The sequence below is a fragment of the Podarcis vaucheri genome, assembly GCF_965113315.1.
Source record: "Podarcis vaucheri genome assembly, chromosome: 9".
NCBI classification, from domain to species: Eukaryota; Metazoa; Chordata; class Lepidosauria; order Squamata; family Lacertidae; genus Podarcis; species Podarcis vaucheri.
In genome coordinates, this window is record NC_138767.1 from 11,937,312 (window position 1) to 11,951,320 (window position 14,009).

General features: G+C 46.7%; 1 protein-coding gene across 2 annotated transcripts in view; it reads left to right on the forward strand.

Annotated features, from left to right (window-relative positions):
* Positions 1-14,009, forward strand: part of FRAS1 (Fraser extracellular matrix complex subunit 1) — a 374,578-nt gene that overhangs the window by 257,921 nt on the left and 102,648 nt on the right. For both annotated transcript variants that reach the window (XM_082236229.1, XM_082236230.1), the window contains exons 29-31: positions 3,059-3,209; positions 10,132-10,310; positions 12,711-12,827. In XM_082236229.1, coding sequence (XP_082092355.1) covers positions 3,059-3,209; positions 10,132-10,310; positions 12,711-12,827 — 447 coding nt within the window. The remainder of the gene's footprint in view (positions 1-3,058; positions 3,210-10,131; positions 10,311-12,710; positions 12,828-14,009) is intronic.

Here is a 14,009-nt window from a genome sequence, read left to right on the forward strand (position 1 = left end):
ATAGTGGTTTGCCGTCAGCGCCGGGATCCTCTGCTTGCAGCTGCAGCCACAAATGGAGGAGCGATGGCTGCTTGCGCCGCCGCGAGTCCCCACGGGGTACCTTCTTGTCACCCCCCCAGACATCGCACCCGGGGCACGCTGCCTCCCCCTGTTGCGACGCCACTGCTCCAGTCAATGGGAAATGTCGGAGAGGGTTCCCCAGTCACCAAAACGTGGGCTGGAGACCCGTAGTATAAAGCCAATTCTTGCCCTTTTTGGTTAAAGAGATTATTGCTTTTTGTTGAACCTATAGCAAACCTGTCAGGGAAAGGTCCAAACAGGAAGATTTGGAAGTGAGTCCTCAGTCAGATCAGCTTCTCTCTGAGGAGGGGGAAGATTTGCCCCGCTTGTCCCCAGTGGTTTCTGTAGGAGACAGAACGCTCCACAGCCTTTGCAGGAGTTACCTAGCTATAAAATAGTGAAAGAAGAGGGAGAAGGGAGGGAACAGCCAGCAGAGACCTCCCTAGAGAGCAAGGATGACCCCCCTCCCTCGGTCTCATAGGTCTCTGCATATTAGAGAACAGAGAATACAGAGGAGTGGAACTTCCCATTGGCACCCCGGATGTTGCTGGGGACGGAAGGGGAAGGGCTCAGAGTTGCCAACCCCTCTCCTTGTGGAGAGACATGGGTTCTTGCTTTGCAACCAGATGACTGAAATAAAAGGACCATGAAACACAAACGGCTTGTGATTCTTCCTATGAAGTTACCGGGCGAGGAGAGGACTCTGCACGCTTGACAATATCCCACAATTGTCCCGTTTTAAGTGGGACATCCTGTTACCTTTTTATGAAGATTACCCACTCTGGGATCCCACAGCTAATTCTCCCCTGGTCTCCTCGCTGGCCCAAATAGTTATCCCTGGTGATCATCTAATGTTTATTGGATGGATAAAGTTGTACATGACTGAGGAAAGAGCCCTTTATGCCTACAGTTGTATGTGGGGACCCTTAGGTCCAAGATGGCCCTCCAAACCTCTCTTCCTGGCCCTCAGGACTGCTTCAACATATAGTTGAAGTGAATGTAAGATGGAGTCAATCTAGAAACTTGAAATTTTAAAAATACATATATACTTACCCAAATATAGACAGTCTTTTACCCTAGCCAGATTCAACGTTCTCCCTTCTGCCTTACTTCAGGGCAGTTTTGAGGGTAAACCATATACAGCACGGGTCTGCCCTTGTGGCTCGTTGGAAGTTGAAACTGCTCTTCACGTACTATTACGTTGCCGTCTTTATGAGGATATACGTTTGACTTTTATTACACCTGTTTTGCAAAAGTCCAGGAAAGAATCGGAACACCATAGTTTAAAACTACTGCTAGAGGACAAGAATCCCAAGACTACATTAAATGTAGCCAAATTCTGTGTGTCTGCAATCAATCGCAGGAAGCAAGTGGTATCCCATAATGACCAAACCCCTAAATGTTAACTACAGGGAGCACGCTAATAATTAATTTTAATTTTTATATTTAAATCCTTGTTATATTCGTGTTGTCCTTTGTATTTCTGATATTTTTTTATGAGCTGTGATGTTGTGTGTGTTGACGCTGATCTGTGACTGTATTAATAAATTCATTCATTCATTCATTCATATATACTTAAGAGTATTCCTTGATAATTAAGTAAAGCAGTTTTTTGATCCTACATGCTTATAGGACTTCAAAGCACATCCAGACTCTTTGTTTTCTCCCTTGATGTAATAATTCTGATAATCTTCTTCACCTTTTTAAGAGGTCCACTCTCTATGAAACACCTGCTACTAAGCTTCTCTTAAGTGCAGTGGATTCTGCAGCAAAAGAATTTTTTTAATGTTCTGTTTAACATTACTATTATTACATATTTATTTTATTACTATAAAGTTATTGTTATTGTTACTTCATTAATATTTTATTATTATTATTATTATTATTATTATTATTATTATTATTATATATATACAGTCCTCTGTCTCAGGGCGGTTCACAACACAAAGTCACAACATAAAAGCACAGAATACATTATAAAAATAATTAAGACAATTAACAAAACTACAAACTAATAAAAATATACCCGCCAACAAAAGCCCCTAACCCCACAAATGCAAATACAAAAATCTAACATATAACATTTTGAAACATTTTAAAACTAAGAGCTTTAAAAAAAATATCAAACAGCAGCAGCCTTTAGGTAGTACTTACCTTCCCTATTTTAATGAGCACACTGGGGCCACTATCCCACTGCCAGAGACCCCTGAGATGTTCCTACTAAGATTGTTCCTCAATATTTAAGGTGGTTGTGCTCTTTCCCCAAATCCCTGGTCTCCCTGAATCAAGTCTCCTGACACCTTACTGCAGGGGTGGGGAACCTAAGGAGCTGAACAAGGCCCTCCATCCCTGTCTGGCCCTCAGGACCCTTAGCAACACCCTCTGTCTCCAAGCCACACCCCTCAGTGGTTCAGCTTCGCACCCCAAATGTTTTCACCTGGGAGGAGGATACAGAGATGTGTGAGAGTGTATGTAGGACCCAACCTATTTTACAAAGGAAAAATTTACATCTGTTGCTCCATCCACTTTTCTGGCCCCTGGATGGTTGCTGAGAAGGGAATGTGGCCCTTGGATTGAGAAAGGGTTCCGCATCCCTGAGAAAAAAGTAAGTGGTTGGCTGGTTCAGGTTTTCAGTTAAACTTCTAATACAGTGGACGCTTGGGTTGTGAATGTGATCCGTGTGGGATGCACGTTCACAACCCACAGCGTTCGCAACCCATGCCTGCGCACGCACGGGTTGCAATTCGGTGCTTTTGTGCATGTGCAAAGTGCAATTTAGCGCTTCTGTGCATGCATGACCACCAAAACCCGAAAGTAACCCGTTCTGGTACTACTGGTTTTTGGCGGTCCGCAACCCGAAAAAATGCAACCTGAAGCGGCTGTAACCAAGGTATGACTGTAATACTACCTAAGATGGTCAGCCTTATTCATGTCTTCGAAATGTGTTTCCTCTTGGTTAGCGTTTAATGACTGTGGTCGCTTTCTGTCTTCTTTGCAGAGCAATGGGCTGCCGCGATTAGTTGCCAGCTCGATGGTGTGGGTCCCGGAGGGAGGGATGCTGCAAATCACCAACAGAATTCTGCAAGCTGAGGTGCCAGGGGTCAGCGATTCCGCGATCGTCTACACCATTAGAGATCAGCCACGATACGGTAAGCAGCGGGTGTATGAAACTGCCCTGAAGAATCTAGCGAACCTTGCAGAAAACCTTCCCTCTTCCTGAAATTTCCAGGGCCACCTTGCTTGAGCAGAACATTTGCCTTGAACTTCGTTTTAGATAAAATTAGGTGGCAGCGCAGAGGTCTGCAGGAGGTGCCTGGGAATTTTCACTAACCACTGAAGCTTCCTTTGATATTCCTGCACATTTCTTCACCTCTGCCTTAGGTTTCTCAGTTAAAAACCCAAAATCCAGGAAACAACTCCATGTCTGCTTATGGAGCCAGTTTATCCTGACAGTTTTCTTGCTGTGTATATATATATATATATATATATATATATATATATATATATATATGTGTGTGTGTGTGTGTGTGTGTGTGTGTGTAACAAACCAGATGCCGTTTAAAGCAATGGCTGGCAGAGAGAAAGCTCACGTATAAAACCGCCGCAGTCGAAGTGACTTTAACAGAGGCCTTATGCTGTTGATGGGGTCTCTCTGCTAATTAGTATGAACGAGAAGCATTATTGTAAAAGACAGCAATCTTATCCTCAGGGGTTCTTATTTTCCCAGAGCCTGTTCTCTTTCTGAAGTTATAATTCCTCTCCTTGTATCGTCCCAATTATCTCCTCGACAACTAATTGATGACACAAACAAGGGAAGTTATTGCTTCAGGACAGGAGTAAGTAGATGAAAACCCCTGAACTTGGAAGTTATCACAAATACTCAGGTTTTACTTTTTTCCTGTGATACATTCTTTTTAGGACTTAAATAAATAAACTTTAGGGAAGCACAGAAAGCAGGTTTTTTTTAAAAATAATGTGTGGCCTATAGACATCCCCCCAGATGCCCCCTTTTCCCAGCATGTTGGGAGGTCTCTAGAGATGGCCCATTTAAATTAGATGTGAAGCAGAAGATGGTTTGCTGAAGTTTACATTGGTATCCCCACCTCTTCCCAACAGAGCTCAGGGTAGTGTGCTTTGATGTGGGCTACTTTAACCTTTAAAAGGGACGCGGGTGGCGCTGTGGGCTAAAGCCTCAGCGCCTAGGGCTTGCCGATCGAAAGGTCGGCAGTTCGAATCCCCGCGGCGGGGTGCGCTCCCGCTGCTCGGTCCCAGCGCCTGCCAACCTAGCAGTTCGAAAGCACCCTCGGGGGCAAGTAGATAAATAGGTACCGCTTACCAGCGGGAAGGTAAACGGCGTTCCGTGTGCGGCTCTGGCTCGCCAGAGCAGCGTTGTCACGCTGGCCACGTGACCCGGAAGTGTCTCCGGACAGCGCTGGCCCCCGGCCAATAAATGTGAGATGGGCGCACAAACCCCAGAGTCTGTCAAGACTGGCCCGTTCGGGCAGGGGTACCTTTACCTTTACCTTTACTTTAACCTCATAACAACTCTGTGAGTTAGGCTCAGCTGAGAGTGGCGCACGTGGCACTGTGGTCTAAACCACAGAGCCTAGGGCTTGCCAATCAGAAGGTCAGCGGTTCGAATCCCTGTGATGGGGTGAGCTCCCGTTGCTCGGTCCCAGCTCCTGCCCACCTAGCAGTTTGAAACCACGTCAAAGTGCAAGTAGATCAATAGGTACCACTCCGGCGGGAAGGTAAACGGCCTTTCCGTGTGCTGCTCTGGTTCGCCAGAAGCAGCTTTGTCATGCTGGCCGCATGACCCGGAAGCTGTCTGCGGACAAACACTGGCTCCCTCAGCCTATAGAGCGAGATGATCGCCGCAACCCCAGAGTCGTCTGCGACTGGACCTACCGGTCAGGGGTACCTTTACCTTTACTTTAACCTCACAACAACCCTCTGAGTTAGGCTCAGCTGAGAGAGAGAATTCAGTTGGCCCAACCTGAAAGCTTCATGATGCTGTAGAAATTTGAACGCTGGGCTGTGTAACCAGTTTTAGAACCAATAGATCTACTCTGAGCAAAACTTAACACCACCCACTTGCATTGTTTTAATGCCAAATATGGCAGCAAGGTACCAACTTAGGAGAAACATTCCCGTGTATGAGTGAGAGACAGACAGACAGACAGATAGTGAGGGCATGCTTTTTCTAAAACAATACTGCAGGCGACCCGCAGGACCAAAAAGGTTGCCCATCTCTGGTCTTAACCATGGAAGTGGCTCTCCAGAGTTTCAGATAAAGGTAGAAACAAGATTCCATAGAATCTCTCGGACTTCCCTCCTCCCCTTTGTGGGTCCTAATCATTTCCTCCTGCACCTTTTATAATAATCCAAATCTTTTACCTCTCCATTGTGTCCGAAATCTACCATTTAACTACAAGTGTTATTCCAATCCTGCTAACGATTTTAACTGTTTACAGTGGTTTTTAAGATGAATGATAAATCCCCCCCATTCCTTATTAAAATTTTGGTCTTCCTGATTTCTGATTTTTCCGGTCATTTTAGCCATTTTGGCATAATCCATCAACTTGATCTGCCATTCCTCTCTGGTAGGGCATGGAAAAACCTTTAAATGTAAGATAAAGGTTTTCCCATGATCTTTTTGGAGAAGCTGGAGACTGAATCTTGAGACTGTCCACATGGAAAACGTGTGCTCTTTTGCTGAGCTACAGCCCTTTCAGTGGAGCCTTCTATTTCCTATAACTCTTTCCTAGTCGTTTTGTGTTATTTATCTAACAAGGGAGATATTTGCCCACTACACGACGACCATTAAGGCAACCAAAAACACTTCTGGCTCCAGTAAGCTTCTCTTCGCCAACTCCCCCAAGTCTTACAATAGAGAAAGAGAGAGATCATCATTATTACTATTGGCCAATGTCCCTCCCACATCCCCGCCAATGATTCGAGCTAAATTTAGCTACCGCAGTGTGATTTCACAAAGGACAGAGGAAGTATCAATTTCATGCCAGATTGGCTTGGTGTGTGGGTTTATTTAATTGAGATGTATGCATTTTAAATAATTCAGCAGTTAGATATTAAATGGACATCGCGGAAGCCCCAACGGGACTCGATCTGTCAGGAGCACAAACACGGGCCGCGAGACAGCAGCCTCCAAACTGTCAGCGTAATGGAATCTGTAACTCCGGTGTCAAAATAGATTACAGGCCTCAGTGGCTGCGTCCCATCAGCAACCCAGAGGACAGCTGCAGGCAGCGGCGCTAATATTGAATCCCAATATTATTGTCAGCGTGATAGGATTTCTGTTGAGAGTTGTCCCAACGTCTGTAATAATGCTAGAGGAGTGCAGGTTTTACAAAGCTTCCGGTGTTGCTGAGCCCTCTCTGGCCTCATAAATACAAAATGGAACAGCCTCAGCAGGAGTGTCTGAGAGGTCGGTTCTGCTTCCTGAGGTCCGAGCCGGCTGAGGAGAAAGTGCAGGTGGTGCTGTGGGTTAAACCACAGAGCCTAGGACTTGCCGATCAGAAGGGTCGGCGGTTCGAATCCCCGCGACGGGGTGAGCTCCCGTTGCTCAGTCCCTGCTCCTGCCAACCTAGCAGTTTGAAAGCACGTCAAAGTGCAAGTAGATAAATAGGTACCGCTCCAGCGGGAAGGTAAACGGCGTTTCTGTGCGCTGCTCTGGTTCACCAGAAGCAGCTTAGTCATGCTGGCCACATGACCCGGAAGCTGTACGCCGGCTCCCTCAGCCAATAAAGTGAGATGAGTGCCACAACCCTGGGGTCGGCCACGACTGGACCTAATGGTCAGGGGTCCCTCTACCTTTCATACCCTGTATTCATGAAAGAGCATCTCAACCACCATCGTTCTGCCCGGACACTGAGCTCCAGCTCCGAGGGCCTTCTGGCGGTTCCCTCCCTCAAGAAGTGAAGTTATAGGGAACCAGGCAGAGGGCCTTTTTGGTAGTGGCACCTGCCCTGTGGAACACCCTCCCATCATATGTCAAGGAAATAAACAATTATCTGACTTATCTGAAGACAGCCCTGTATAGGGAAGCTTTTTAACGTCTGGTGTTTTATTGTGTTTTCAAAACTCTGTTGGGAGCTGCCCAGAATGGCTTGGGCAACCTAGTCAGATGCACGGCGTACAAATATTATTATTATTTGTATTATTATTAGCATAGAAGCAGGAACTGTGGCACAGAAGCTGCCTTATACAGACCATTGGGCTCAGTAATGTCAACACAGACTGGCAGTGGCTGCCTGTGATTTCAGGCAGCGTTCTCTCCCTGGCCTACCTGAAGATGCTGGTACCTTCTTCGTGCCAAGCAGGTGCTCTCTGAAGGCAACCTCAGAGCTGAAGTGGGCCCAGACAGAACCAGACACAAGTGCTGTAAATATAGACAGGTGGGAGCTGTGGCTGGAAGTACAGCAGCTGGCTGAGAGAAGAGCTATTCATTCCAGCAACGGCCTGGCAGACGCTGAGAGGTTCTGTGCAGTTAGGCCACCCATTTCTATTCCTCAGCTGGTCCTCCTCCCAAGTAGGCCAACTCCTCAATTCTATGATTCTATGTACTTCTGCAAATCTGCAGGGTCTGCTGATACTTCCCTCCAGTGTTCAGGTGATGCCATTTTGTCTACATAACCCATGACTCACATCCCCTGAACTTTGGAAATAGAGGGAATGATGCTATAGCCTCTTCACTCAGAGGTCAGGTGAGATCTGCCTCCCCTAACACCCGGTCAACCCTCAGCCTTAACCTTTCCCCTTTACTCCTGATTTCATGGAACTTAAATCCAACTATAGGTAGGTAGCCATGTTGGTCTGACGTAGTCGAAACAAAATAAAAAATTCCTTCCAGTAGCACCTTAAGGTAAAGGGACCCCTGACCATTAGGTCCAGTCGTGACCAATTCTGGGGTTGTGGCACTCATCTCGCTTTACTGGCCGAGGGATCCGGTGTACAGCTTCCGGGTCATGTGGCCAGCATGACTAAGCCGCTTCTGGCGAACCAGAGCAGCGCAATGAAACGCCATTTACCTTCCCGCCGGAGCGGTACCTATTTATCTACTTGCACTTTGACGTGCTTTCGAACTGCTAGGTTGACAGGAGCAGGGACCGAGCAACGGGAGCTCACCCCGTCACGGGGATTCGAACCGCCGACCTTCTGATTGGCATGTCCTGGGCTCTGTGGTTTTACCCACAGCGCCACCCGCTTCAGATACCTGAAGAAGTGTGCGTACACACGATACCTGTATCTGAAGATACCTGTATCTGAAAAAGTGTGCATGCACACAAAAGCTCATACCAATTACAAACTTAGTTGGTCTCTAAGGTGCTACTGGAGGGAATTTTTTTTTATTTTGTTAAATCCAGCTCTCAGCCAGGTAACCAGGCTGCTCCACAACCTTGTGGGGAAGAATTGCAGAGCGAATGCACCTTCATTTATGCCTTTGGCTGGTCATGTTTTCCCACATCATGAGCAGGAAATGTTTTGCATCTCCATCCCGCAATGACAAGAATGTAAGAGGAGCTCTGCGGGATCAAATGAAAAGGTTTCCTGTCTTGTTTCCTACAGTGGCCGGTTGGGTTAGCTGCTTCTGGGAAGCCCGCCTACAGGGCCTGAAGATGGTCGCCCTTTTGGTGTCCGATTGTCCCCCCACCTCCCATATTCAAATGTGTGGGGCTTGCAATTATTGCCTATTCAGCTGCTACTGCTCATCTGCATTGTCTGAAGCTGCCCTTGGATTTGCTTAGCTATTGCCTCGCTTCCCTGGGACTGCCTTCGAAAAGTCCTCTTTCATTGGAAGAGAGAGCAGAAGTAACATCTGGTGTTTTTGTAGAGATCAGTATATTTGTTAGATGTGCATGTTACAAAGGATTAATGTAGGATGCTTCAGCCGGCGTTCCTTGCAAGGCAAGCCTTGAAATCCAGCAAGGCGTGAACATGTCCTGCGGGCGCTTTTCTCCTTTTCTCGGTTGTTTGAAATATTTCTAAACTCCCCCCTTCCATTCAATGGATTCCAGGGCAGTGAACATTAAAATTATTCAGATGAAACACAAAAACCCATTGCAGTCATAGCCGTTTGCAGACCGAGAGGCAATAGGAAATAGTATAAAAAACTTAAAAATAGACAGAGAGGCAACAAAAACCCCTTAAAATGCCAGAGCGGTTAACTAAACTGACTTGTTAGAAAACAAAGAAATGTATAGAAAGATGAGCATTATACACCAGCCTTTAGAATGAGGGGAATATATAGAGTGCACATAGAATTGGAAGGGACCCCAAGGGTCATTTAGTCCAGCTCGAACCCACAACCCTGAGATTAAGAATCTCATGCTCTACCAACTGAGCTATGATAACGTTGTGCTTTTTAATTCCTTTTCATCCATTAAAATAAGTGGAACTAACTTTTCAACGGGAGAAGAACAAGTGGTATAAGATTTTGTATCAATATAGTTCTGCGTTCTTTTTTTCTTCTTTGTTGACAACGGCAACAACACAAAACGCTATGGCAAATAATGCACTTGCCTGGTGCTCAAAAGACTGCAACGCTGGTACCACCATATACCTCCAACCTTTAGTAAAAAGCTGCGGGTTCTGCGTTGGCGTCCTGGTTATTCCTGACAATTGCTGCTTGAAAGGCCATCTCCCTCTTCATCTCTCCTTCCTCAGGCGAAGTGGTGTTCCTGGTCCCAATGCCGGAATCCATCAGCCTTTCCTCCTCTGACGGTGATTAACGACCTAAGCCTTTAATGAGGCTTCAGGCACGTTCCTTTTTACACAGAGTACCCGGACAGCAAAAGGAGCTGGAAATATGTGCTACATCCCTACGTTTATTTCTAACTACGCAGGACAGAAAAGAATATGCATCTGCTCTCTGTGAGAGTCAGAGAACAACCGGAACAAAGAAACAGGAAACCAGTAACATCAACATCCGTCTCCTGTAAGACTTCCAACCGTCTGGAATGTAAACAGAGTCTTGTGACTCCAAAAACTGCACAGTGGCATAACAGAAATCTAACAGAAAGGCCATGTCCCTCTTTATCTCCCCTTCCTCAGGTGAAGTGGTGTTCCTGGTCCCGATGCCGGCAGATGACCCCGGGCCAGTATGGCAGCCTCTGCCTGACGGAAGAGGAGCCACACCAACCACCTCGTTTACACAGCGAGACATCAACGAAGGCGTGATCTGGTACAGGCACTCTGGATCTGAGACGGAGAGTGACTCCTTTCGCTTCCAGGCATGTTATGCGTCACCAAACTCCTTGCTTATTTAATCTCTCACAGAACTGCTTTCCTGACCGCTTGCCAGCCACGGCATCAGTCGCACTTGTCAGATTCCTCATAGCTGTTGGCAAAGGTCCCTGCTAGGGCTGGGCGATATCTGGTTTTCAGCATTGTGGTGCATCACCAACTGAACCTTGTCATATACTCAGGGGTCAGCAACCTTTTTCAGCCGTGGGCCAGTCCACTGTCCCTCAGACCTTGTGGGGGGCCGGACTATATTTTGAAAAAAGAAAGAACGAATTCCTATGCCCCACAAATAACCCAGAGATGCATTTTAAATAAAAGCACACATTCTACTCATGTAAAAACACCAGGCAGGCCCCGCAAATAACCCAGAGATGCATTTTAAATAAAAGGACACATTCTACTCATGTAAAAATACACTGATTCCCAGACCGTCCGCAGGCCAGATTGAGAAGGCAATTGGGCCGGATCCAGCCCCCGGGCCTTAGTTTGCCTACCCCTGAATATACTGATATATCACAATGTTTGAAATAAGGATGGAGCTACGCAGAGGCGTTGGCTGGCTTCACGGTCTTCCCCACATTGTGCTTTTTACACAGCACACAAATACACGCACATCATGATATTCGCAATATATCGTCAGGTCAAAAATTATGAAACCAATATCACGATATGGATTTCAAACTGGTTTTGGATGTTCTATCGATATATCGCCCAGCCCTACAGGCATAGAACTGTGTTACTCTCAGGCCTCTTTCCCAAGATACAATTATTTTTTGTAAAAAAATGCCAAGTTGTTTTTCTCAACAAGTCCCCTCTCATTAGGTTTAACACTCTCCTGAAAGGCTAAGCTAACTCGAACGCTTGTGTGCCGTGTTTTGTACGTTTGCCTCACCGCATAGAACCAGTTACGGTAGCACTCGGGAGGCAATTAAAGTAATTTCTGAGGTAATTAACATAAGTGATAATGAGGAAGTGTTGAAGTGCCGGATGTTGAACAAGCTAATCTTTAATTTAATGGCTGTGTTGCTGTTAACTTGCATGCATTTTGCATGACTGAGGGGTGCTGTTTTCCTTGCTGTAGCACCTTGCTGCTGGGGCCATAATTGTACGGTAAATTGTGCCAGGGGAGAGAAGCCACATCTAGCTCTATCCTACCGCAAAACAATAATCCATCTGCCGGCTTCCTGATGAATGGGGTTGGCGCTGCGGAGGAAATGCAGATGAATAATTTTTTTGTTAGCGCTCAGGGAACTGCGCTTCCAGTGACCTCTAATAAAAACGGATCCCATAAGTCAATTTATGGATTTATTATTTACTTGTTGGATTTTTTTTTTTATGTTGCCGTTTCCCATGGTTCCGTTGATAAAACATTTGGCTGCAGTCCAGAAAACTGAGTAGAATACATGGGCTCTCTGTTCCCATCCGCGAGAGGGAAATTCTCCATGTCCCCACAGACATTCCATGCTGCAACATTCTGAGCCCATTCTCTTGCTCAAGAGAATGCAGTTGGAAATTCTGAGCTGCAATATTATTATTATTATTATTATTATTATTATTATTATTATTATTATATCACTTCTCAGTGGTTCTCAATCTTTCTGAATTCAGAGCATAGTTTGCACATCAACTTCTGGTCTTCCATGGGATTCCTGCTCACCAGAATGCATGTCCGCCATTCTGTGGCACATTCTCAGGTACATTCTCAGTTCATGAATGGCACTCTGGCCTAGCCTTTGGGACCTCATGGTTGCCTTACATGAATGGAGAGTATGTTCTGGAGCATCCCAATGCTCCCTTTTTGATGTGCTTTGCAGAAGAAAATTGGTAAGCTGACTCGCAGGGAAGTTCATACAGTGGTACCTCTGGATGTGAACGGGATCCGTTCCGGAGTCCAGTTCGCATCCTGAAGCGAACGCAACCCACGTCTGCGTGTGCGCGGGTCTCAATTCGCCGCTTCCGCACATGCACGTGACATCATTTTGAGCGTCTGTGCATGAGGGAGCGGCGAAACCCGGAAGTAACACGCTCCGTTACTTCCTGGTCGCCGTGGAGCGTAACCTGAAAACACTCAACCTGAAGCACATTTAACCTGAGGTATGACTGTAATTGATGTCATCAAGGGACCCCTAATAATCTTCTGAAGAGTGCAACAACACAACACAACAGTGGTGTTGGTTGAGAAAAGACTATGAATTGATTTATTTGTATGTTCTTCCTGCACAGAATGAGTGTTTAGCCTATAGGAAACTAGGCAGAGGTTTTTTTTTAAAAAGGCAATTTTTGGAGATGCGCAGATTACGCAATAAACCTTAGACGGCAGCTGCAGCACCTGTTTGTTATGATGTGTAAAAAAATCTTCATTGCTTTCTGTGTTGCCACATTTGCAGGTCTCTAGTGCTGTCGCCCCTCAAGCTCACCTGGAGACGCACTTGCTCAACATTGCCATCCTGCCTCACACCCCAGAGTCCCCCATGATCTCCCTGGGCTCCTCTTTCCACATGACTGTAAGTCCAACCCAAGGCAATAAACAGTGAAAAGAAGTCGCTCCTCTGTATTTCCTGGTTTGTTTGTTTTTTATCCATTGGTAAAGAATATTCTGCAACTAAAGCTGCAATCTGGTATCTGGTCACCATTGAACTCCAGGGGGCTTCTGAGTAGATATATTCATAAGACTGCACTGTTAGTTCAGGAAATATGAAAACAAATCCCTGGTTGTGTAACTTAACTCCACACAATCCTAAACTGATTTTCAGGTTACTTAAAGTGAATGGCTGCAAAATATTGTTTCTTCCCCTGCCTGTCCCATTGCAGACTCCATGTGGATTAGTCATCTAAAAAGACTGCCTTATATTGAGTCAGACTAGTGGTCTATCTACCGTATTTTTCGCTCTGTTGGACGCACCGGACCATAGGAGGGGGAGAACAGGAAAAAAATTTTTTATTGTTCTCCCCCTCTAAAACAAGGTGCGTTCTGTGCGTTCAAGGTGCATTCACCCGAAGCCTCCGGAGCCCAGCGGGAGTTCCTGCTGGGTCTCTGGAGGCTTTGGGTTCCTTTCGACCCACCCTTCGGGGCTTGCGGGGGGAGCGCTGCTTTCCCCCACTGCCAGCCCCAAAGACCAGGTCGGGGGACAGCAGGAAGGCGGCGCTCTGCCTCCCCGCTGTCCCCCCAGCTTGTGGGGCTGGCGGTGGGGAAAACAGCACTTCCAAGGCTTGCGGATATCTGCCCGAAGCCCGGGGCACTGCGCAGCGCTCCCCGGGCTTCGGGATGCAGGCTGCTATCCACAAGCCTTCGGAGGGTGGCGGGAACTCCCGCCGCACTCTGAAGGCTTGCGGATAGCTTCCTGAAGGCTGGAGAGCGAGAGGGGTCGGTGTGCACAGACCCCTCTCACTCTCCAGGCTTCAGCGAAAGCCTGCATTTGCTCCATAGGATGCACACACATTTCCCCTTCATATTTGGAGGGGGGAAATGCGTCCTATAGAGCGAAAAATACGGTAGCTCACTATTGTCTGCACTGGTTGGACAGTGTTCTCGAAGCTACCAGCATGAGTTTGACCAAACTGCGGGAGGCAGTGGAAGACAGGAGTGCCTGGCGTGCTCTGGTCCATGGGGTCACGAAGAGTCGGACATGACTAAACCACTAAACAACAATAATTGTCTTCACCAGGGTTTCCCAAACTTGGGTCTC